We start from the raw sequence: 25396 nt of genomic DNA, 5'->3' as shown, positions 1-25396 counted from the left end.
CCCTGCCAGGAGCGCGGCTCCCCGAAAGGTCACCGGCTCCCCTCCCTCCGCCCCTGCAGCAGCTGTTTCTCGGTGGCGCACACCTGTGAATCTGTCTAATGGACCATCCATCACTGTGGAGCACACTCATCCCGGAGAGGCAGGCTGGAGGAGACAGACAGATGACTAGACACCCAGCGGGGAGATGTCAAGGGGGTGGTGCGGGAAGGGAGGCAGAGATGGACAGAGATGGACAGAGTGAGACTCGGGAGAGAGGCAGACAGTGGAGGGGCCACTGGAGATGGCTCCGCCCACCCAGTGGAAGAGCTGACAGAGGTTCCAGGTGGGGGCAGGGGCCAGCACCTCCTGCTTAGATGCCAAGCTTGGTGGCCCCAGGCTGCCCCACCCCTGGTCACTTCTGCAGGGTAGATATGAGCGTGGGCAGAGGCCTCTCAGCTGGCCAGGAGCCCCTGCAGCCCAGCGCAGCCCCTTGATGATAATGGCCACTGCGATCCGTGCAGCTTCCCGCAGGCCAGTTGCATCCTCTTGTCTAAACTGAACCACCTTATACTGCCCCCATTTTACAGGAAGGAAACCTGAGGCTCAAGGAGGAGAAGTGACTGCCAGGGTCACGGCCAGGCAGTGGTGGAGTCAGATCTTGAAGCTTCCTCTCCCTTAGCCCCGCCCCACCCCACAGCCCAGGGGCCTTCACCTGCCCACTTCTCTGACAGGCTCCAGCTCAGCCCGGACATGTCACTCCCAGGCCAACGAGCCTTCCATGGCTCCCCACTGCTCCAAAGATAAAGCTGGCTTCGAGGCCCTTTGTGGGTGAGCGCCACCCTGGCCCCTGGGCCCCTGGGCCGTCTGCCCTGTACCTTGGGCTCATCTCCTCAAGGACTCAGGGCCCTTCGGGGGATGCCTGTGCTCCTGGTCCCTGTGCCTGTGTCTCCCTGGCTGGACTCACAGTCATCCCTCACAATCCACCTCCAATCCCCCCACCCGGGACCCTTTCCTGTCTGCAGCCCACGCTGGTACCTCTCTCTCAGGCCCCCACAGGGCCAGACTGCCAGTCACTGAGCCACCCTATCCTCCTCCTCCCAGAGTCGCCCTCGACCTGGGTTGGCAGTGACTTCACAGGAGGTGCAGCAGGAGGCCAGAGCAGGACTTGAGCCACTGCTGACTCAGAGCCGTGAGTGCAGCGCCCTGGCCAGGGTCAGCCGAAGCCCAGGGAGGCTCCCTGCTCCCTGCCCTTTCAGCACAATCCTCTGTTTTTTCTTCTCCACCTTAACCATCTTCAGACCCTAGGGCCAGCCAAGGCTGCAGGGGGGCAGCCTTGCCCAGCTTGGGAAGAATTATGGCCCTGGTGTTCCAGAAGAGAGGGAAGCTGAGACACACTGTCCTGGGAGCAGCAGCTCCTGACCCATGACCCGTCTCCAATGTGACTGTCCACCACTGTCCTCAGCACCTCAGGCCCAGCTCTGCCCACGGCCGCCAGGCCACAGGAGCCAGCCACTTCCTTCCCTCCCATCTGCCCAGTGGGTCTGAGGCACCCTTCCTGCCCCACAGGACTGGCTCGTCACATGAGGAAGAGTTGTGACACTGTCACATCAGATGATGGGGAAGGAATCCAACTGCCTGACCCTCCTACCCACGGTCAGCCACAGCCACAGCCACAGAATGCGCCGGGTCCGCCTGCCTCCCAGGGTTCTCCAGGGGCTGCACCGCCTCCCACTTCCTGAGACACATGCTGACCCCTGTCCCCTCCAGCCCAGTCCCTGCAAGGAGCAGCCTCCACGGCCAGGAGAACCTGAACCAGCAAGCAGGAGGCAGGCCAGGGGATGCACGGAAGCCGCCCTCCCCCCACCCCTCCTCAGCCCTAGGCCACCTCTTTCTACAGGCGCCACCTCAGCGGGGACTGCTCAAAATAAACTTGGGGGCGGATTATTTCCCGCCAAGCACTGTCTGGGAGCCAAGGGAGAGGAGCAAAAATACCAGCGGCCAGGTCAGGCCCTGCATGGAGCAGCCGAACAATGGCTGCCACTCCGAGCAGCTTTAAAAAGAACGTTTTAAAAATGCTTCCTCCTCCTCGCTTTTTCCTTAGCTAATTAACTTTCTGAGGCTCCAGACAGCGGGTGGTGTGCTCACCCAGGGCTGCGGTGCAGGGCTCCCTGCAAGACTCCCGGCCTGTGGGGTTCAAGCACCTCTGTGCACCAGGCTTCGTAATGTAGTTACCCACGTTACGGGGCCCATGCACCACCAAGATGGAGGCTCCAGCTGTGGGGTCTGTGGGGTGCTGTGGCTCACCCAGGGCCACCCTGCAGAGCCAGGGTTGGAACCCAAGCCCTGCCTAAGGAATTTAGCCTTTCTGAGCACCGCCTTCCAAGTGTGGGGAAGGGGCAGGACCCCAACTTGGAGGGCAGCTGTGAGGACTCAGGGACACCAGGCTGGCTCAGAGGTTGGCACTTAGCAGAGGCTGAGTAGCTGGCCTCCCTTTGACGGAGAGGATATGCATCCAGGGCGCCTGCTTCCCGCGTGGACCCTACACCTGAGCACAGCCTCCCCCACCTGCTGACCTGGGCAGACGGGTGATGGCTTCAGACACCTGTTGTCCTGAGGAACAAGGCAGCGCCCGAGTCGGGCTAAGAACTTTGCTCAGCAGGATGTGGCAGAAGGAGCAGGGGGGGGTGGGGGAGGTCAGACAAGAAGACCCTGAGGAGACTGGTCAGGGACCCTGACTGAGCCCAAGGCTGAGGCTCGGGGGCAGAGGGAGCCGTGGTGTCACCTAGGAGGGCACAGGCACACCAAACCCACCTCCATCCACAGCCCTGCCTTGTGTGATCTGCCTGTTCCCGGGGTGTCAGCACTTCCTCCCTGGCCGGTTCCAAGGATGAACTGTTCTCCAAATTCCGAGGATGAACTCGTGGGCCTCTCCCACTGGCAGGGATGTGGCCCAGGGACGGTGCAGAGGGGTGCAGACACTCGGCCCCACCCTGGCGGGCAGCTGCCCCGGTGGGGCCTTTCCCAGGAGCACTGCCCCCCACCCGACCTCTGGGCCAGGGAGGCTGGGCTGGACAGGGGAGGCGCTGCCTGTCACTCCAGCTGCGCGGCCCTCCCTGGAGACCTTCTTAATTAAGCTGGAAAGACTGGCAACCAGCAGCTCAAGGCAGCTCGGCGACAGCCCCAGGGGCCGCATTTAAGTAAATTGAATGGAGCCTGTGCTCAGGGAGCTGGTGACGGGGTGCAGCCACCGAGCGGGGGGGCAGGTCTTACAGAAGGAAGGCCATGAGGAGGCCAAGGGGGCTCCATGAGGAGGTGGCCTCAGACCGTGCCTCTGGCTGGCTGGGGGACCTCAGGTCAGTGACTCCCCTTCCTGGGCCTCAGCATTCTCAGCTGCCAAGGGGGGTGCCCTCTTGTTTGGGGTGCGGGCTAAGGGACATGTCCCCCAGAGGTCGGCCAGACAGCAAGAGCCAAAAATTGGTCTTTTTCCAAATGGAGCCAGGAATTGTCCAGGCTGTCACCCCAGAGGTGGCCTGTGGACAGGGGCATGGGTGCAGAGCACAGCCCTGTCCTTTGAAGTGTCACTGGGGCAGCAGACACCAGCGTCCCCCTCCCTTGGGGGTGAACCAAAGCCACCTCCAGCTAGGAGCAGGAGACAGGCACAGACGGGGCGGCCCACCTGGGCCCCTGCTGGGCACCTTCTGCCCTCCCCACCTGCCACCCACACCCGGCACCCACACTGGCCTGCTCATGGTGCTCGATGCCCATGCTGACGGTGTTGACCAGGATGGCCATCATGATGCCCCGGTTGAAGTACTTGCTGTCCACGATGCCCCGCAGCTTGGCCCGCGTCTCCCGCCACACGTCCCCACACAGCCGGACTGCCCCCACCTGCTCCTCCTCGTCCTCTTTGCCTAGGCCCGAGGAGCCCCCATCCTCGCTGCTCCGGGGACCATCCCCATCGGCTTCAGCCTCGCTGCCACTGGAGCCACCGGAGCCCGAGCCCTCCTGGCCCGAGTCGGTGCTGCCGGGACCCGAGGACCGCCGGCCCGCCCCATGCTGGCAGTGCGGGCAGCTGGTGGGGTCGGAGGCCAGCATGGCAGAGATGGGCTGCACCAGCGTGTGGGGCGTGGGGTCCAGGGCGCTGTGTCTCGGGCACAGCTCTGCAAAGCAAACGAGGCAGTGTCGGTGCCCACCCCAGGCCTGGCCACCAGGGCACAGGGTCCGCCTGGAGCAAGCCTGTCCCACCTGGGGGTGACGGTTCCCTTCTCTGGGCTCTGTCTGGAGCCAGGTGGAAGCAGAGACCAGCAGGCCATGGGCGTCCCTGCACGGACACACGATGGGCCTGGGGCAGGTGTCCCTGCTGTTGGTCACTTCTGCCCTTGGTGCTGGGCCAGTCACTTAACAGACCCTCCCAGGTCCTGGTCACAGAGCCTGGGGGACTGGGTGTGACTATGAAAGAGTCTGTGTGGAGAGGGGACAACCAAGGTGGCTGAGGTGTTCCTCAGCTCTCCACCTGTGTCTCCCGGAGAGGGAGGAGACGGAGCCTGGGGCGGGGCAGGCTCACTCTGCCAGCCCCCGGACACCCGGACCCAGGAGAGTCAGGGCTGGGTGGGGACAGGCAGGAAGGGCCGCAGGGGCCACAGCTCACAGGCCCTTCATGCCCCAGGAGAACCTGAGCAGCCTGGGGCCTGGACTGGAGGCCTGTGGCCGTGCCCAGGTCTGAGGAGAGGTGGCAGAGAGGCCTCCCTCTGGCTGGTTGGGCGCTTCATTAAGTTTTTCTCTATTTTTCTAGAATAATCATGCTTTGCTCTTGTAAGAAAAAAAGGCAACAATGAAGGGAAAGTGAAGCCTGTGACACGTGACAGCTGCCCTTCGTCTCCGCACTTGCCTCCAAGTGCTTCCCAACCCTGGACAGAGCCCTGGGTCAGCTTCCTGCCTCTGGAGCCAGGGGCCCAGCACCACCCACCCCAGCTCCAGAGGGCAGGCCAAAGCCCTTCCCAGCCCTGGACACCCTGGGAGGAGGTCTGCAGGCCCAGGCACGGCCGCAGCCCCTCTAGAAGGAACCCCTGCCCGAAAGCTCAGGGAGAGGGCGGCAGCGGCAGGAAGGCCTCGGGGTAAACGCCCTCCCAGTGTCCTCCAGCAGGCGGGTGCCAGCCTTGCCCAGACCCCAGCTCCCCTGTCTGCAGGCTGGGCCAGCCCACGGGCCACCTGGAACCTCCTCCAAGGCCACACCCGGGTGGCTGGCATCCCAGGGGGGTGGGCCACAGCTCCGAGGGAGCATTTTCCTGCCTGCCTCTGGCCTCCCAGGGCCGGGCCTGGGTGCTGACCTCATGGCCACCAGGAGCCGAGGCCGGCTAACCCCACCCCACCCCACCCCATGGTCGGGGTCACACAGGGAACAGCACATGGCACGCTCCTCCCCCGCTGCTCCGGTGACAGTTCCAGAGCCTGCCAACTGCTCAGCACCCAGCTGGGAGGAAAGGGGACAGAGCTGGGCCCTCCCCTCCCTGCCGGCCTCCTCCTGGGACTGGGGTGTTCGCAGCTGGAGGTGGACACTTAGCAAAGCCCCGGGTAACTAACATTCCATGTGACACCCAGGGCCACTGAAGTGACTCCCTCATCTCCTTGGACTTTATTTTTCCCATCTGAAAACCAGGGTACTATTTCCCAGCTGCCACCTTCTGGGGACCGTGTCCGCTCTCAGGATTCAGGTGAGGGGCCCCTTTCCCACAAACTACCCGGCAGCACTTGGCATGAGACATGGCCCCAGCAGGGGCAGAACAGGGTGGCACATGTCCCTGCCTTGCCAGACCTTGGTGCCAGGTGCCAGAACTCACAGCTCAGCCACAATGGTAGCTGGGGACAGCTACAGGAGGCTGGTGGGTGGGGACCTACAAGACTGAGGCCAGATCACGTTCCCCTCTGCCCAGCGCAGCTCCCGGGGCAGGGCCCAGGTCTGTGCGCAGGGGAGTCCCCCTGGGGTGAGCAACGGAGGCCCGGGCAGGTGCGCCTGGAGCTCCTGGCCGCAGGGGAAATGCTTGACCCTGAAATGAAGACCCGGCCTGAGCCTTGGAACACCTCTCTCGGGCTGGGGAGGTGGGACCCAGCAGCAGCAGCGAGTCCCCAGGTGGCGGCACACCCACCGCCGTGTGTCAGGGCCACTTACTGCAGTGCCTGGGGTCCTTGGCGTGGGGCCCGGGCCTGGCAGGGGCAGGTGCCCCTGGGCCCAGGGCCTGGCGCCGGCTCTGCAGGGCCTGGTAGAGGCCCAGGGTGCGACGCTTGGCCTTGCGCAGGATGTGGCAGACGTACTGGAAGATCTCCTCGTAGCAGTCGCCAGGCTCGGCGTAGCTGGCCACCGTGCTGGAGGACAGGTAGCGCTGCCGCTGCTCCAGCATCAGGCGGTGCTCCCGCTGCTTGGTCTCCGAGAACTGGGTCGCTATGACAACGAGGCACAGGTTGATCATGAAGAAGGAGCCCACCTGTGACCAACGGGAGGAGAGGACAGGGACGGGGACAGAGGGGACGGTAGGGGAGGGGAGGTGGAGGTGGAGAAGGGGCCAGCAGGAAGACACAGGGAGAGAGACAGAGAGAGGGAGAGAGAGAGTCAGGGAGACCCCGAGACAGAGATGGAGATGGGGAGACAGGAGCCAGAGTGGAGAGAGGAGGAGGACGGGGACAGACCGGAGACACCCACAGAGGGAGGAGGACAGCAGGGGGCCAGCAGAGAGCAAGGACAAGGGGGACACAGGAGAGAGTGACACAGGCTCAGGAGGATTGGGGCATGGGTGACACCGAGTTGGGGGAAGAGACAGGGACAGAGAGGAGCAGGGGAGGGTGGAGGGTCCCAGAGAGACAGAGGCACAGACACAGATGGGGACAGGAAAAGACGGCTGAGGCCTTGCTCCAGGCGAAGGCATGGCCCAGGCTGCTCTCCAGGCCCCACGGGGCCCACTCCAAGCCAGGTCATGCTCAGGCCCGGCCACACCCCATGCTGGCATTGAGGCCAGGGAGGGAGGCTGCGGCCCATCTTGGACCACTTGGGCCCTGAATCCTACCCTCCAGCCTGGACTTTGGCTTTCTTTGTGCCTGAAGGGACAGTTGGGGAGAGGCTGCCGGCTAGCACTAAGGCCCCGCCCCCTCAGGGGCCATCCTGGGCACAAGAGGTGTCCTGTGCTTTTGGGGTGCAGCCCCCCCGACATTGCGAACTTCTGAATGAGCCCAGCTGCCACTGGCCAGAAGGGCCAGTCCCTGGCCTGTGCTCTCCTCCACCTTCACCATGACGGGGACTGTCTGGGGCTGAGGAGCCCTCTCCAGGTGTGTGGCCCAGGCCAGGGATTCAGAATCAAAGCTCATGCCCCTGCGTGGCCAGGCACGAGGGTGAACGTCGGTGTGTCTGTCCAGCTCTGCCCTCTGCACCCTCCACGTGCCTCAAAACACTCGGCCCCAGCCAACTTGCTCTACCCTGGGACGGGACCACCTGGGGCCCCTCCACAGCAGCAGCAAGAGCAGCAGGGCACACTTATTGAGCACCTGCTGTGTGCGGGGTTTGCAGGTTTGGGGCTCTGCCTTCCCAGACCCAGGAGCTAAGTGCTGTCACATGCCGACTTCATAAAGTGGCTCGAGGGCCACTCTGGCTCCCCCGGAGGAGCAGAGGGCAGCCTCTCCAGCCCCTCAGGAACTCCGGCTCCTCTACCGCCCCGAGCTCCATGGCGCTCCTCCTGCAGGGCTCCCATCCAGAGGCTCTCCCCTGCTCGACACCCAAGGCCTTTAAGGCTCAATTCTGGCATCTCCTTCAGGGACCCTCCCACGTCCCTAGCCTCCCCTGGGTGGGGGAGGGCCCCGGGGCTTCCCTCCACCACGGCACCTAAGAGATAGGCCAGGAGACTCCCCCCAGCCTGGCTGAACCGCCCCTCCCTTCCCGGCACTGGGCTCCGGCCTGGTGTGGGTGGGCCTTCCTGATTGTTCTGGTGAGTGGACAGCAGAGCTGACCAGGCTGGGCCCCTTTCTCTTGTGTGGCTGGTCTCCTGGGTCCAAGGCCCCGGCCTCCCCAGGATAGCACTGCAGCTAAGCCAGGAGCAGGTGCATCTTGGGTCACTTGCCAGCGCCCTGACCCCCAGCTCAGGATGGGGGGTGCCCCAGCGGGCCAAGCATGCCCCCTCCCACCACCAAGAGGCCAGAGGACCGGCCCCACAGTGGCGGGGAGTGAGCAGCACCTCCCGGGAGTGAAATCACCTTGACATTTTGGGGACTGTGCTGTGGTTGAAGCTGCATGACAGGTGGACGAGCCTGCTCTGGGGACACTGTGGGGACAGGCAGAAGGGCCAGCCTACGAGGGCCGACAGAGCCTCGTCTCCTGGTCAGCCCAGGGGGCAGAGCTGCCTGAGAGGCGGAGGGCCCTCCCCACGGTCACCAGGATCATGCGCCTCTTTCCAAACCTTGCTCTGCTAGTGGCCCCACACTTTGGTTTCGGAGATTGTGTCTTCCTGTCCCAGGAAAACAGGGACAAGCCGGGGCCCTTGAAAAGCACCATCCTGGGGCCACACCTACAGCTAAGGTCATGAGAAGGATGTGTTCCCAGAGACACATGGCGGAGAAGCCAAGCAGGAGCCACGGTGAGAAACAAAGGCCCTCAGAAGTGACAGATGCTTCCAGCACCGCCCCTGACGCGCCTGTCAATCACCCCAGTCAGCCGAGTTTAAAAAGAGCCCCTCCTGCTGCCTCCCCCTCCTCCCGTCCCCTTCCCCTGGTCCGTGCGTCCTGAGCCAGCCCAGCAGCCCCGGCTCCCGACACTTACTATGATCAGCAGAATAAAGTAGATGAAGTTGTAGAAGGAGTGGGCGTCCATCACGTAGTACATGATCTCCACCCAGCCTTCCAGGGTGATCACCTGCAGCCGGCACCGAGGGCGAGAGGGGAGAGCCTCATGTGCACCAGGACGCGGACACACCGCCCTCGTAGGGCAGCCTCTCCATCCACGCGATACAGACCAGGAAACGGTGGTTCAGAGAGGTGAGGACACTTGCCCAACGTCAAACAGCCAGGCAGTACTAGAGCCGGGACTTCAATCCTGGTCCCGCTCACTCTAGACCTCACCCCGTTTTCTGGCTACCGTGCCAGGGCAGGCGGGCTGGGAAGCAGGAGCCCAGGGGTCCCAGCTCTACCTCATCACTGGGCTACTGGCCCACCCGGGGCCTCAGCTGCTTCTTCGTACACGGGGATGGCAGAGGCCCCGGGGAACGGCTCGGGTGAGGCTCACTGGAGCCCAAGTGTGTGCACTGGACGAGGCTGGTGGGACTGTCTCCCCTGCCCCATCCGACATCTTCCCAGAGAGGGAGAGGGGCAGCCTCAAGAAAGACCAGCTCTGGGGTGTGACTGTCCCTGGCAAAGCCCAGACACGGCCCCAAAACACGGCCCGCAGCTCTGAATTCCCAGCCCCATGCTCCTGCTCCTCATGGCTACAGGCTTCCCTGCTCTGCCCGCGCCGGCCACATCCCTCCTGAGGACAGCGGGAGCTGAGTCTTGACTGAGCACCCACCGAGCATGGGCTGCCTCCTGCCTGTCACCTGGCCTATTCCCAGTACCCAGCATGAGGGGCCTGGGGTCATACCCATTATAAAGACAAGGAACCGAGAAACAGAGAGGTTGAGCAGCTATCTAAGGTCCTTCAGCCCCATTCCACAAACAAACCCCGCAACACCCTCTGCAGAGGACAGGTACGGGGTCAGCCAGGGCCAACCGTGCCACCCAGGCAGGCTACCGTGGCTTTGGGAGGGCAGGTGTGTGCACTGGGTCACATGATGGGACATGGCTTCCACTGACACGGGACAAGCTGATCTCTGCTGTCACCCCACCAGGAATGTCCTTCCTCCCACGCACCCCAGGGGACACTGCGCGCCTTGGCCAGTCCTCCAAGGACCGCACGTGTGTCCTGCCTGTCCTCTGTGGGGACCTCCCAGCCGGCACCTCTGCCTCCGGAACCTGGGACTGCACACGGCACAGACTCTGCAGGCGGCCGGGCCAGTCCCCATCTGGCCATTTGTCAGTCTGTCTGCCTGTGAGACGGGCACAATGGCACCTGTGGTGCCCGCAGGCCGGGCAGGTTCCAGGGAGACCGGGTGGCAAACACCTGCTGGGTGGAGCGGCTCCGGTGGCCGCGGGCCTGAGGACCTCACCTGGAAGATGACGATCCAGGCGTAACCGATGTTGTCGAAGTTGATGGCGCCCTTGTGGGGGTTGGCGCTGCCCGTGCGGCACACGTTGTAGTAGCGGTTCCAGTTGACGCACAGCCCGCTGGCGTTGAGGTCCGGGCGCCCCGCCCCGAAGTCGGAGACGTCGTCCTTGGACAGGCAGCACTCACGGCCCTGCTCCTTGAGCGGGGGGATCTCGTGGCAGCCCATGATGCCATTGTCCCCCGACAGGGAGCAGATGAAGGGCATCTCGTCGTCTTCCTCTGGCTGGTAGTAGGGGGGCAGGGCCACGTCCCCTTGTCTGTCCACAGTGAGGGCGGGTCAAAGGAGGGAGGGGAGGGGTCACTGCCAGGAGGACAGGAAAGGGAAGGCCACGCCGGGGCAGGCTGGCCCTCAGTCCCACTGTAATCCCCTGAGAGCGTCCCCTCCCCTGGGGAACTGTCCCCGACTCCCTGCGACCTCACCGTGCCTAGCATAGACCTCCATTAGGGCTGCTGGAGCAGCTAAGCCCAGCTCCCCAGGGAGGCCTCCAGGCCCTGGGCCCCTAGGCTGTTGGGTCGGCACATAGTAGGTGCTCAATAAGCGCTGAATTCACCAGCCCAGCAGACAAGGGTAGTTCATCCCTGTGCCCCTGCACCAGCCCCTCCTCTGCTCTGGATTCGGGGACCAGAGATGACACAGAGCCCATGGGGCTAAGGCCTAGTCCCCCCAAGCCCATGGGGTCCTGGCCTGCTCTTCTCCGTGGACCTGCCAGCAGCCCGGGGTCACCCAGTGAGAGCACACCAAGGCGGGGTTGGCAGGACGATGGAGGGAAACCGTCCTAAGACGGCAATGAACTCCACCTGCACACTGTGAGTCCTGTCGGGACCAGAGGCCGCAGAGCCAAGAAAAACCACCTCCAAATCACCCGCACCCACCGCACGGCTCCGGTCAGGACCGAGGATGCTGCAAGTGTGAGCACACATGCGTGTGCACTGTATATGGTGTGTAGACCACACAACCCTGGCGGGGCCATTTGGCAACAGTCAACAGATGACACCCCACCCACTGCATCCTGTCACCGACTCTAATAAGGCATCGCTGGGGACAGCTGGACTTTTCAGTGATCGGTCCTAGGACAACTGAAGGCCCATTAAGTGCATCAGCCCATCTTGATGTCCCCCCAGCCACCCAGCGGACACAAAGCCACTGGAGACGAAAGATTTAAGGGGCAGCTTCTAAAAGCAGCCAGGGAGAATGGGCTTCGGGACCTTGGGCTAGGACACAGGGCAAGGCTAAAGAATGCCGGTGAACTGGATGTCAGTCTTGAACAAAGAGACGCTGCCCATCGAGAGACAGGGCCAGAGAGTGGGAAAGCAGTGCCTTCGTCCTTGTTTCTGGGAGTGACTGTGCGGCTACTAATTTATGCAGCTATGCATTTGGGTCGCTCCCGGGTTTGGGGCTCTTGTGCCTTATAAATATTCCTGCCCACGTCCTTGGTGGATCTAAGCCGCCCTTTCTTTTGAGCAAATGCTCAGGGGCGGAGTTGCCGGCTGAGGCTGCACCGGGCTCTGCCCTTCCGCAGAGCTGCACAGAGTCTCCACCAGCAGAGTGCGGGCGTCCAGGGCGCCGACGGCCGGTGGCACTGGGCACCGTCAGCCCTGAGCTTAGCCGTCTAGCGGGGTGTCACGGGATCTGTGGTTTGAGTATGCGCTGTCCCTGAAGGACAGCAGTGAACGCCCTTCCACATCCATCGGCCGCGTGCCTGCCCCTTGTGAAGTCTCTGCTGAGCTCTCGGGGGCCATTTTTAGATCTGATCATTGGCACCTGTCGTGACTCCACAGATTCTGCAGAGTTGAGCCCCTGGTGGACACCTGTACTGCAAATATTTTATTCCAGCCTGGGTTCTCCTTTACCTGTCAGCAGAGGTTCTGAGTCACGGCCACCATGGATCCGCCCAGAAAGCAGAGTCCCCGGGCCTGAGTGCAGGTGGGGAGGGCTCACTAGAACTGGACACATGGCCCGCCTGGCGGGTCCCTGCCCTCCCTGGCCCCCGACTCTCACCTGAGGCATCCCCTCAGAGCTCTCTGCCAGCACCACTACCTCAGCCCAGGGAAGCTGGGGCAGCTGCGCCTGTGTCCAGACCCCAGCTCAGATGACCAGCCTCTCACACAGCACCAGGCAGCCCATGCCTGTCCCCGTGGCCACCATCCAGACCTCCTTCTCCCACTGCAGCTCAGCCATGCCTCCCACCCCTCCTCTGAGGTTACCCACAGCCTCTGCTGGCTGACTGCAACTTACATGCTGTGTGCCCTCGGGCAAGTGACCTCACCTCTCTGAGCCAAGTGTGAAATGAAGATAACATACTTCCCTCACAGCACCCTGCTGAGAGTAGTGCCCAGCGTGTACTGAGGCCCCTGTAAATACCAGACGTCTCAACCTGCGTCACCCCAGGGTCACCCTCTGGGCCTCTGGGATTTCAGGTGCCATCTCAGCGCCCACCCCCAGGAACTTCCAGGCCAGTGGGGGACACAAGGACACCCCCAGCTGCCCAGGCAACACTCAGCTGCTCACGGTGCTGCCCGGGGCCAAGCCCTTTCCCAGGGCCCGGTGCCCTGTGGCTTGGTCACCCTCACAGCACCCCACGGTGGGGAAACTGAGGCACAGAAGTTTGGCCACTTGCTCCCAAAGTCACAAGGCTAGCAAGTGGCCTTGGCAGAATTTGACCCCAAAGGCCAGGCGTCATGCGCCTCGCCCCACACCACCCCAGCCCCCCACCTGCCAGGAGACACCCCCGTCTTTCCAAGAGCCCCTCGGCCTCCCGTCCTCAGACTGGAGAAGCCTGCCCTGCGCTGGCCTCGGACCCGGCTCCCTCTGCCACAGCCCAGAGCCCAGCTGCTGGCCGCTCACTTGCCCAGAATGGAGGCCGGGTGAAGTCCTCCACAGCCCGAGGCCCCGCACAGGGCCTGGCCGCTGGAAGGGGCTGATGGTGGGCCACGTCCGGACACCCACACAGGGGCCGGTGCTTGGAGGGAGCCTTGCTGTGTGGCCCTGGCCACGTCCCTTCCCTCTCCAGGCCTCAGTGTCACCTGCACGGTAAGGAACTAGACGGAGGCTCCCGGAGGCCAAGCAGATGATGAGCGCCCGGCCCCATGTCCCCCATGTCCCCATGTCCCCTCCCCCACCCATCACGGCAGCCAGCTCCGGGCTGGGGCCACCCGACAGGGCCAGGCCTGACCACGGGGAGGGGACGTGCAGGGACCAGGCGGGAAGACGGTGTGGCAGGAGGAGCCGCCGTCCTGCCGGGCTGGAGGCACATTGAGCCGTCAGCTAGGGGCACCCCCAAGCCGCCCCAGGCCCCAGGAGGAGAGGAACCAGCAGAAGCCCCTGGTCTCCTAGGGAACGTCCTCCGAGGCCTCCCCCGCCCAGACCAAGAAAGGGAGCCAGCCCAGGAGGAGGCCCCGCTCAGCGGAGCCTGGATAACGGGATGACCAGGAACGGTCCACGTGGGGCAGAGGGACAGGGGAGCGTGGGTCCACCCTGAACCCCCAAAGCCGAAGCTCCTGCCCGCCACTCTCTGTCCTTGAAGGCCAGGCCAGGAGAAGCGGCTGCCACCCCGTCCCCTCCCCGACGGCCCCAGCCACAGCTCAGGTGGACATTCATGTAACCCCCTAGCCCCACGCAGGACCCTTCCCCACGAGGCGGCCCTTCCCTGCCTACCCAGGGGCCCAGCGCTCCCTGCAGCGACACTGGCCTCCAGATCCACGGGACAGGGACAGAGAGAAGAAGCTCAGCCACCCCCGCGCTGGGTCCCCACACCCCCAACAGGCCCTGGGCCCGGGAGCGTCACTCAGGAGAGACATTCAGGATCCGCGCCCAGCCTGGTGCTCCCAAGGGCAGGACCCATCTCAGCAGGACAAAGAGCCACCGCTGGGCCGTGTCCAGGGAGAGAAGGGATGCGAAGGCTTTCCTGTTCTGGGCTCCCGCGTCTAGCGCACAGTAGGAGTGACACAATTGGTTTTTCTGACTGACTGGCTGCAGCCTGGGAGCTGGTTCTGGGGCCCCACCCTGATGGCGCTGCTTCTGCGCCGTCCTGCCCGGGGACCTGTGGCGCGGGCGAGGTCCCCACTCACATGGTGAAGTTCTCCTCCAGGAAGCAGCGGTTGCGCAGCAGCCCCGCCCACAGCTGCACCCCGATGATGCCGAAGATGAAGAAGACGAAGAAGCAGAGCAGGAGGACGTTCCCCAGCATGGGCAGCGTGTCCAGCAGCAGGTTCACCAGGATCCGCATGCCTGGAAGGAAGGGCAGGCGGGGGGCGCGTCGGCGGGAGCTGAGGTCCAGGGAGGACAGGAGCAGGGGACGGGGACACACTGCCCAGGCGCCCAGGGCACCCGGCCTGCACGTGTGCCCCTCTACCCAGAAAGCCAGGAGAACGGCTCCGGGCCCTGCCGCACTCACACAAGATGTGGACACACTGTGCGCACCCCCCCAGGGCTGGCCCAAGCGGGATCTCCAGTCTTCGTGACCCTGAGAGGTCGAGGATCCCGCCTCCTCTTCACACGGGAAGCCAAGGCGAGGGTCAGAGACCTGGAGTCACTTGCCTGGGCCACTCAGCTAACAGCAGGGTCTGATGGACACCAGGTCCCGCCCTCCTTCCAGAACCCACTGTCTCACCCACGCTCTGTTCTCTTCCTGGGACGCCCCGGCAGACTCCCATTCAACCACCACAGCCTGAAAAATGCCCTTTCTGGCCGCTTCCCCGGCCCTTCCTCACCCCGTCCCAGGTAGAGCTCATGCCTCTCTCTTCTGCTCTAGGCAACCTCAGCACCTGTCACCTTGCCCCGGCTGCCATGCACATCTGTGCAGGTTGCACGCTGCACAAGCTGGTCCTCTCCATGGGCACCCACACCCTCGCAGCCTGGCATAGCTTCCTTTTTACCATCCTGTCTCATCTGCTGAGCTGTGAGCTCCTAAGGGACAGAGCCTGTGTCTGAGCCACCTCAGTGTTTCTAGAGCCAGCAGGTCCTGGCCCGGGAGACGGTCTCAGCTAACATTTGTTGAATGTTATTGAATCGCAGAGGCCGAGCAGCATCACGGGAAGAGTGTGGAGGGCTGGGAGACCGCGGTGGGGGCAGCGGCCCTGCCGGGGTCTGTTATTCCAGGGCTGGTGAGAGATGGTTATTAACGAGGATAATTATTTGGGATTTGCATCACAAACTGTGTGTGGCGCCATTTCTAATCAATAATTAATGCCCACCCCCACCTTGCCTCCCCACAAAACTAGGTCAGCCTCCCCTCAGGAAAGGCAGGGGCTCCCCAGCAGGCGGCCTCATCGACCGAGGGCACCAGGGGATCCCCAGGCCCCACCTCCCTCTGGCCCCGAAACCACAGCAAGAAAACAGGCCCCCGTGGGACCCTGCAGATGGCCGGCTGCCCTGGAGAAGCCAATGGCCAGCCCTCTGGTGCCTCACTGGCTCACTCATGCCCACGGTCACTCACCAAGCACCTAGTTAGTGCCAGCTGAGAGCCAGGCACAGGGCTGGGCCCAGGGAGCCCACAGCTGAACACAAAGCCCATCTTGAACCCGCCTCAGCGATCCAGCCTGACAGCAGGGGACCGGGGACCCGAGTGCTGGGCAAGGCCCAGACCCGAGGACACACGCGTGCAGAAGCTGGACACTGGAGGAGCCTGCCACGCCGAGGGACAGGTGGCCAAGGCCCGGCCGTGTGGCCCTGAGGACCAAGCAGGAGACCGCTGGGGCCGCGGCAGAGGGCTCTGAAGAGGCAGGACCCGCGGGTGACGGGCAGGAGGCCATGTCGGTCATGGCTGTCCTCAGAGGCCCTGCCCTTGGTCGGCTCTGGGCGAGGCACAGGCAATGCTGGAGGCCTGGCAGAGGCCGGCACAGCGGAGGAGAGGCTGGACCAGCGACACAGGGAGCCGCAGCTCAGCGCAGCCCCCCTTGGCTGCCCCCTGGGTTGGCCTTTGTTGCTCAATTAGTCACAGCTCCTGTCGCCCAGGAGGCGGACTTCTGAAAGGCTCCTGAACACGCGCCCAGGGAGTCCCGGGCCACAGGGCAGAGGCACAGTTAGCTAATCAGGGCCCCGGCAGGAGCTGGGAGAGGGGGCCGGGGAGAGGAGGCCGCAGCATGAGGAGGCCAGGGAAGAGCCCGAGGGACCCAGGGTCTCGTTCTCTATGTCCTGGGTCAAGCAATTAGGCAGGACGGGCCAGCCGGCTCCACTCTGCCCTCCGCTCCCCTGGCCCTGGGCACACGAGGCAGCGCAGGCAGGAGAGAGGGGAGAGGGGAACAGAGAGAGAGAGACAGTGGACCCAGAGGGACGGGAAAATGGGCACAAAGAACAGAGGGGGACAGCGCAGGGAGAAGCAGGACAGGACCAGAGCCCACAGACGGGGAGAGCACAGATCCACAGGGACACGGAGCCCAGCACAGACAAACCACTGGGATGTCACCCTCAGGCCGCCCTTCCTGACTCCCTCCACCTTCCCAGCCAAACCCTCCTCCTCCAGGCAGTCTTCCAGGTGCCCACCCCAGGCTGGTCAGGAAGGCCTCCAGTCCCCTCTAGTCCTGTCTCCCTCTCAGCAGGGGCTTAGCAGGGATCAGGCAATCTGGAAGGGCCAGGCTGCAGGCCACCAGGAGAGCCACCAGGAGAGCGTGGGGAGGGCCTGCTCCCAGCCAAGAAGGGGGGGGGGGCTGGGCACTGGTGCAGCCCTGTCCAGCTGGGCACCCAGGCACAGACCTAGAACACGAGTTCTGAGTCCCAGTCCAGACCTGGTGGCCCCAAGACAAGAACTGGCCCTCTCTGGGCCCAAAAGGCTTCATCAACAGATGGGGACAGTGGCATGTGCGATCCAGCTGGCCTCTCGGGAGCACTGCCCAGCTGGGGCACCTCTGATGGAAGAGCCCCTAAAGCCAGCAGGTCACCCCGGGAAAGTTCAAAGCCTTATCCCACCAGCCCCGCCCTGCTCACGGCCCCCGTCCCACAGTCTCACAGCCACTGTGGTTCCGGCTGGACACCAGCCCCTGCCCTCCCCTGGGCCACCAGCCACTCTACCCACAAGACCTTGCTCTACTCTGCCCACAGCAGGGGTCCTATGGCTGCCATGCCACTGCCCACGCAGGGGCTAGTCCAGGCTGGGGTGGCCCTCTGAGAAGCCCAGCCTCGGGGTCACCTCCAGGCCCAGCATGTGCAGAGTCGGGGGCACCTGGCATCACTTCATTAGACCTCAGGGCCTGGGGGGGAATCGGCCCAAGTCTGGGGTGGGGCCAGTGGACTGTCCTCTGCAGCGTGGGAGCTGGGGCAGATGACAGCGGCAGATGCATGAGATGCGCCCCTCCCCACCCGGGGAAGGACCCCAGACCAGACCTCTGCTCTGGGGACCCCGGCCAGCAGGGCAGCCCCTCAGGGGAATGGGTGGGGGTGGCAGGTGACAGGTGCCTTCCTGACAGCATCTCCCCTCCAGGTCCGGGGTGCTCTCCAGACAGGAGCCGTCAGCCCAGGTCAGCACGGCCACTCTGCCAGGCCAGCTCACGTAGAACTCACTGGGCATGTGCCAACCAGGGGCACAGCCTGTGGCTGGGGAGGGGACACAGAGGAGGGAACGCCTGTGCCGTGGCCTCCAGGCCTGGTCTGGCCGGGTCAGTGGAGGGCGCTGAGCAGGCAGGAGAGGCCGTCTGCTGCCCCCGCCAATGCCAACTAATCAGGGGCACAGCGGGCGCCGGGGAGGCCGGGCCAGGCAGCAGACGGCCAGGCTGCCGAGGCCACAGCTGCTGGCCCTGGCCCAGCTGGAGAGAGCCCGTGGGCTGGCGGGGGGCCTCTGAACCCACCCAGCCAGGGAACCCCCATCTGTCCACCCAGGAGGCCTCAGGTCCCCAGAGCTGGAGGAGCTGGCACCTGGGGGTCGGGCCCACCCGTCTCACTGAAGGTCCCCGTCCCACTGAAGGTCCCTGTCCACTGCGGCCCAGCAATCCCTATTCATCCTGCCAACGTCCTGCCCACCCCTCTGTGATCCTCTCTGGGTATGCGTTGGTGCCTCCCCACACCCATGGCAGCTCGTCCCAGCCCCGTGGCCCCCAGGTCAGGTGCCACCTGCAGGGAGGGACTGTGGCTGAGGCTCTTTTTGACCCCACACTTGGCCCAGGGCCACACCTGGTGGCCCCCTTGGATCAACCAGAGGTCCTGGTGTCCCCTCCAGGTGTCCTGCCCTCAGGATTTGTGGAAACCACTTAGAACCTGACCCGGGCTGGCTCCCTTTGCCCCGCCCACACTAAGCACTTCCTGGTTGCATCTCATTTCCTGTTCCCAAGTCAGGCTCTCGCCAGGTATCTGGCCAGATGCTCCCTACCACACTACCACACGCCCTGCCTCGTCCACTCCAGGAAAGCAACAGCCCGGGAAGCCAGCCCTTGTCCCCTCCCCCATCTCCCCAGCCTCCCTCTCTTTCCCCGCGGAGGCTGCGGCCTTTGGGAGCCCTGGGGTGCTGGGGCAGACGCCCTAAAACCCAAGGTGTGGCAGGGCTTAGTGCCCAGAGCCTTCAAGTAAAGGCTCGTCTCCATAATGAGATGTGCCGCTCCTCTTCCTCCCAGATCCTGCCAAGATCAAGCTCCCCCAGAAGGAATCCTGGGCCCTCCTTGTCCCTCCCTAGGATGGCTGGCCTGACGTGACCCCTCTAGGCATGTGCCTGGGCATGAGGACAGGGGCCTCCTGCCCTAACCACTGCACTCTCCTGCCTCCTGCATGGCCCTGACTCAGCCCAGAGGGCCCTGCAGTGTGGGAACCCTGCACCTGGCAGGGAGAGGCCGCAGAGGTCTGCAGCAGAGCAAGCTACAGGCAGATGGGAGGTCCTGGCGTCCCCTCCAGGTGTCCCTACACAGGGACAGGGGCCCTTAACTCTGCGTCTCCTGTGGCGCTTGTCAGTCAAGAGGGCACTGAGTGCCTATGACAGAAAGGTCAGGAGCCCTGAGATCTTGTAAGGGCAGGCTCAGATCCCAGCTCTGCCCTGCCCTCTGCCTCGGGGTCCCCGTCCATAAACTGGGCATCACCATGTTTTGAAGGAAAAGTGATTCAGCCCCTGTTAGACACTGTGACAGGTTTGTCCCAAGCACTTATGATCGTTTTCAAATTCCCAGATGTGAACAACCTCCTCCTGCCTCTCCTGACATGTGTCCCCCACCCAGCCACACTGCTCCCAGGGGACACCTCTACTCCACCTGTGCACATGTCACCTACCAGGGACACTCTCTGGGACCTTCTGTGCACTTGGTCAGCTTCTTCTAAAACCAGCCCTGGAAGACATCCCTGATGCCCCCCACTACCCCTCACACCCAACGCTCCCCAGCACCTTCCCCCACGTGGCCACCCAGGGCCCTGCACCAGCCTACGGTGCAGAACAGACCTGCAGCTCCCGGGCCTGAACTGCCCCGCCACACACAGCAGGGTCAGCACCCTGCCCGGCCCCAGGCCTGGGAGTGCCTTCCACACCCTTGGAGGGGTCTGCCGCCAGAAGAGACCACATTTAGAGATAATACAGCCCCCTCATGAGGCCAGAGAAAGGTCACACAGTGAGGAAGCAGAAGCTAGTCTCCTGCCTCAAAGTTCATCCCTCCTCCCTCTCCAGCCTTCTCCTCTACGTCTCCTTCCTTTTATCCTTCAGGGCTGGCCCAGGACAGAAGCTGCAGAGGCAGACCCGGGGGGACTGGCTTTACACGATTGATTCGGTAAAGAACACCCTGACTTCCAGCTCCCTGCTCATCCTACACAGGCTGGAAACATGCAGGTAACCCGGTGCCTTCTGCCCCGTGCAAGGAGCGAAACTGAGGCCCAGGTTGCACCCCAGGCTTATGGCAGAGCACAGGCCAGAACTCACATCCCCTGACCCCCACCAAGGACCTCAGTCGATCACGTTGGGGCTCTGGAGCCTCTGCTGCAATTTTACAGAGCAGGCAGCCACCCCACTCCCCACGGCTTTGCAATTAACAACCTGTCACTCAATTTGCCTGATACCAGCTCTCTAGCCTGCCATCTAGTGGCAAAACCGAGGACTACAGGCTACTGTGGAAAAGAACGTGTCCCAGGGCCAATGCCACCCTAAGAGACAGATGGCAGGACTTGAGATGTTCCTGGGAATTTCACATTTAGGAAAAAGGAAGAGAGAGGGAGAGGGATAGAGAGAGGGGGGAAGGGAGGGGGAGGAAACCCACAAAATCCCTCCAAGAAGCACTTGTAAGGAGCCCATGCCCCCTCCCCCAGGTCACTCACTCCCTGGTGACTGTGGACAAGGAACAGGCACCTGGGGACAGGGGTCTCTCCAGAAGAATGAGAGAGCTGCACCAGAGGCCTCCAGAGGCCCCACGTGCTCTATGAGCTGCGGGCTCCGCTGTTAAATGACGAATATGGATTCTCCTTAAAGTCCCTTGGCACTGGCCCCTGGGTGCTTCTCAAACCTGCTCCCGCTTTGGACACGGAGGGTCGCACCTACCCAGCTCCCGGTGCTGGGCGCTCAGCTGAGGCGGAATTTGAGGGCCTCCAAGGGGGGGCCATTAACAGGAAGGAGACCCTGGGGACAGGCTGGGTCCCTCTCGGGCTTTCTTGGCGCAGAGCCTCTGTAATTGGCGCCCTCTGGGAGCACAGGAACGTTGGGCTCAGGACCATCCCTGCCCTTCTCCAGGAAATGTCAGGCTAACGCTGGGACACGGAGTGACATCCACAGTCCAGGAGCCACTTAATGAGCTATGCACATGGCGAGAGGGGGCAGGGGGCCCAGGAAGGACGGGCGCAGGTGCCTACCCATGTTCCTGTCACACCCGGGGACACGTGCACACGCGCTTCATGGCCACCCCCACGGGCACACTCACACGCACCCTCACAGGCACCCGGGTGCACGTGTCCTCCCATGGACACACGCAGGTCCTCACACCCACACACAAACAGAAACCAGCAAGCGTGAGCGCTGCCTCGGCGGTCGGTACCCCCCCAGGCCTCCCACTATGAAACGTCCCCATGTCACTTGGCCACGCCTGCCCGCCCCGGAGACCTGCAGGAGGTGTAGATTCAAGATCTTGCAAAAGCCACTGGCGTATGAGCCCTGCTATGAGCACAGGCACCTCCGCCAGGTGACCACAACTGTGGCCTCCCTGGCCAGGGGCAGGACAGTGGCAGGACGTGGCCGCCTCTGCCTCCCTCAGAAGTGGGGAGCTCTGGGGTGGAGTCCAGGAGAGATGTGGCCCCTGCTGGGGTGCCCCCCGAGTGGCCCAGGCCAGACGCTCCTGGACCTGAACTGGACGTAGGCGCACCTCCCCCTCCTCAACCCCGCCAGCCCCAGCCGCCCCTCCTGGCGCTGAGCAGCCCATGTCCAGCTGACCCACACCCCCTGCCAGGGGCATCTCTGACACTCCCTCCCTGACCCCTTCTGTGGCTCCATCACCCTTGGGCACCAAGGCTGCCACACCGTCCCATCCTCTCTAGCCTCAAGCCCCTCTCCCTGCCCCACACCCAGCCTCCTGCAGGGCGGGCGCCCCCACCCGCCTCCCACGTCCCCCAGCTCCCTGGCCACCTGGCTGATCCCTGGCTGCTCTCTACCAGCTTCCAGCAGGGACAAATGTTCCATGTTTGTGGAGTACATGCATTTTACATGTGTTTTGGGGGTTCCCTTGAGCCACCAGGCACAGGTCTGGGTGCCAGGATGATGAAGTCGGCCCTTTAGCCCATTTCCCATCACAGGCAGGTGGGGAACACAGGACAAGAGCACGTGCTGTTGGGGAACAGCACCGCTTAGAAACTGGCGCCAGCCACCAATCTGCTGCGTGACCCCAGCGGATCATAGCCGTCTCTGGGCCTTTAAAGAGCTTTCTAGTGTTGGTCAGGGGTGAGAGGATGGAGTGAAGCTGGCCACCACAGCTCCCTGCCCCCAGCAGCTGCCCAATGTCCCTCCCTTGCCTCCCCAGAGCAACAGGAGGTGGCTGAACCACTCCTCTCCCCAGGCCACCTCCAGGCCCAGCCAGCTCCAGTCCCCTCCTGGTCACCTTGCTCTACAAACTTCCTGGAGCATGGCCTCCACTGCCGCCAGCCTGCCTGGGCTGACCGCCACGCTCCGCAGGCCTCGAGTCAGACCAGGGCCTCAGGGAACAGATGGACAAAGATGTGGGTAGGTGGGGCAGGACGGGCCCCAAGGCCCAGACACCTGAGGTGGGGGACAACACTGACCAGAGGAGGATAAGGGAGAGTTGGGGAAACGGAGGGTCAGGCAGGGAAGAGAAGCAAAGACCCAGACGGAGCCAGGAAAAGAGCCAGGCTCAGGGTGGACAGAGCTCATCGAGATCCCCACCCCACACTGAATTGCTGTGCGACCTTGTGGAAGCCCACTAATGCTCTCTGAGCCTCAACACAAGTTGCTGAAAGAATCAGCCTCTTGCCTCAACCACAGGACGTGGGTAGGGCTTACAAAAGTCCCCGTCCTTTCCCAGCGGGACTGAGAGCACCATGAGCCCCTTCTCCAGATCCCCAGCCCACGCCTAACACAGGGCAGCCGCGGAGTCAGGGACCTAACTGGCTCTGGGGCAGCTGCCAACTGGCAACGCTGCCAGGGGCGGGGGTCCACAGACCCGCCCTTTTTCATCTCTAAAGGGAGGACAGTCCACCTCCTTCACAGGGTGGATGGTAAGACTCAGAAAAGATCAGGCGCAGGGCATGGTGGCGCGAACCTGTGAACCCAGCAACTCAGGAGGCTGAGGCAGGAGGATGGCAAGTTCAAGGCCAGCCTCAGGAACCTAGCAAGACCCTGACTCAAAATAAAAAATAAAAAGGGCTGGGGTGTAGCTCAGCGGTTAAGCACCGTGGGTTCGATCCCTAGTATCACAAAAAGAAAAAGAGACCAAGATCACGGAGGTGCCATTGGACGATGCCAGACAGCCACCAAGACTCGTGGTTACAAGATGGTATCTCTTAATGTGAGGTGGGTGTACGGACGGAGGGATGCATGGACGGGAGGATGGTCAGACAGATGGTGGGTGGCCGGATGGACCTCTGGGTGAGGACATGAGGGAGTCTAAGCTCCGCGTCTGTGAGCACAGGTCGGGGGCTGAGATCCTGCCCCAGTGAAAGGCGGCAGAGCTCCCCTCAACTCAGCAGCTTCCTTCCACACAGCCTGGGAGACCACCCCCAAGGGACCTCCTGTCCCTGAGCAGTCAGCCTCCCCAGGACAGTGCAATCCAAGTTATTTTGGGACATCAGAGGTATCCGAGCCACCCTCCGGTGTCCCTGGGCCCAAACACTGTCCCAGGAGGCAGGGCCCATCTGTCTGGGCACTGCAGGCTCAGGCCTGGCCCCGGAAGGAGCTGGTCACCCTTCTCTGAGTGAATGAATGAGCTGGCTGGGAGGGCCAGGGCTGGGGAGGCAGGGCAGGGCCAACTCACTTGGCACGCGGTTGATGGCTTTGAGGGGCCTCAGGACACGCACGGTGCGGATGGCCGACAGGTTGATGTTCTGAAGGTCCAGCGAGTACTCGACCATCCTGGAGAGAGAGGGGAGAGGATGAGGGAGGGAGGACGCAGGAGAGATGGGGCCAGGGCCTGGCCCCAGGGGTCCCCGCCACCCAGCCCACCCAGCCACACCTAGAAGGGGTGAGAAGAGGGGTCAGAGTCCCAGCTGTGCCTCAGCCTGGCCGTTCCTCTGGGCCTCGGTCTCCTCTGCAAACAGGGCTGGTGCCAGCTTCTCCTGGCGGGTGTGAGAGTAGAGGCCGGGGAGGAGACAGACCTCAGCCACCGTAGGCGAGCGCAGCGCCAGGTGTCTCTGTCCTGGAGGCCTGTGCACTACTCCTGACTTGTGTCAGCCCCTGCCACTAGAACTGCCTCTGAGTGGGCTCCCCACCCTGCAGGCGGCTCCTTGAGACCCACCTCGGAGGAGGACCGAGGTGCAGAGGGATGGCCAGTCTGGCCAGGTGGAGACCGGGCATCACAGCCACACGAGAAATGGGGGTGAGGTAAGGAAAGTGGAGCCCTTCTCCTCGGGAGCCCCTGTCCAGCAGCCAAAGCCCCATGCCCCCGAGGAGAGGGGCCAAGAGGTGATGCCATGGGCCCTGGGTCACCAGGCCAATGGGTGCGTCTGGAGCAGGGAGGCCCACCTGGTCTGGGCCTCCCTCCCTCCCTGCCTCATGGCTGCATCTCCGCGGGTCTGCTGCCCTTGGTGGGTCCCCAGGGGACCTGCCCAGCCTGGGGCTCACTGAGCTTCCAACCTGGGGGCCTCCCGCCCTCTGTCCAGGAAACCTTGCTCTGCTGGTCCCTGCAGATGCCCAGATCTGCAGATGCTACCCCAAGTCCACGAGGAACCAGGCCACTCTGGGTGCACACAGTCAGACAAGGGGCACTCAAAGGTGAAGAAGCCCCAGTCCCCACCCCACCCCGCCCTTCCGAGCCTCACCAAGGGGCTGCTCCCCAGCAGCCTTCCCAGATCCCCTGGGAGGCCCACCTCTGGGGACGTCGAAGTTCCCAGAGCTTCCACCAGATGCAACCCCCTCCCCTGCTGCCTGCCCCTCGCCAGCTGAAGGACAGCCCCGTACCCAGGAGGCGCTGGCGGACCCTCCCCCACCCAGCCGGGGCTCCAGGGCCACTGCCAGCTCCACCCGCCACACGTCAGCAGGCAGGCTTTCGGCACCGCAGAGGCAGACCTGCCGGCTGTCGGAGCCGCCCCCTCCTGCGGCTGCGAGAGTAACTGAGGGAGAACTGCGTCTCCCCAGATGCCCCAGCACCCCCCTCCCCGCGGCCCCGCCGAGTGAGATCGCACACGCACGCGCTCACACACCTGCACACCCTAGCACGTGCACACTCCCACTCCAGCCCAAATCAGATGGGGAGTGACCTGAAAAAGTGAGACTAGAACTAGAGCCAGAGGCGGGGGTGGGGGTGGGGGTGGGGGGGGTGGGGGGGACCCGAGGGGGAAGCGGAGGGGGATGGAGATGGAGGGGGAGAAAAAGGAGGGAGAGGGGAGGGGGAAGGGAGAGGAGGGAGGGGGAGGATAGAGATGGAGGGGGAGGGAGAGGAGGGAGAGGGGAGGGGGAGGATGGAGAAGGAAGGGGGAGGGGAGGGCCAGGCAGAGCGTCGGGGTGGAGGCCTGGCAGTGGGGGAGGGCAGCGAACCCCTGGGGTGCGGGGAGCGCGGCGCGCGAGGATCCCACGTGGGCGAGCCGAGCTGTCACTTTCGTGTTTTGCGGAGCGCTCCCCGGCAGCCGGGCTGTGTGTGGTG

At 63.6% G+C, this 25396-nt stretch overlaps 1 protein-coding gene across 1 annotated transcript in view; it reads right to left on the bottom strand.

Annotated features, from left to right (window-relative positions):
* Positions 1 to 23814, bottom strand: part of CACNA1I (calcium voltage-gated channel subunit alpha1 I) — a 51198-nt gene extending 27384 nt beyond the window's left edge. The window contains exons 1-6 of the mRNA XM_081309734.1: positions 23573 to 23814; positions 14279 to 14438; positions 10152 to 10467; positions 8774 to 8866; positions 6146 to 6458; positions 3721 to 4139 (exon numbers count right to left, since the gene is read on the bottom strand). Coding sequence (XP_081165860.1) covers positions 3721 to 4139; positions 6146 to 6458; positions 8774 to 8866; positions 10152 to 10467; positions 14279 to 14438; positions 23573 to 23669 — 1398 coding nt within the window. The 5' untranslated portion in view covers positions 23670 to 23814. The remainder of the gene's footprint in view (positions 1 to 3720; positions 4140 to 6145; positions 6459 to 8773; positions 8867 to 10151; positions 10468 to 14278; positions 14439 to 23572) is intronic.
* Positions 23815 to 25396: the final 1582 nt, after the last annotated feature.

The sequence above is a fragment of the Spermophilus citellus genome (assembly GCF_964194105.1).
Source record: "Spermophilus citellus genome assembly, chromosome: 10".
Lineage (NCBI taxonomy): Eukaryota > Metazoa > Chordata > Mammalia > Rodentia > Sciuridae > Spermophilus > Spermophilus citellus.
Note: the sequence above shows the minus strand (reverse complement) of the source record. Positions and strands in the feature narration are given on the sequence as shown.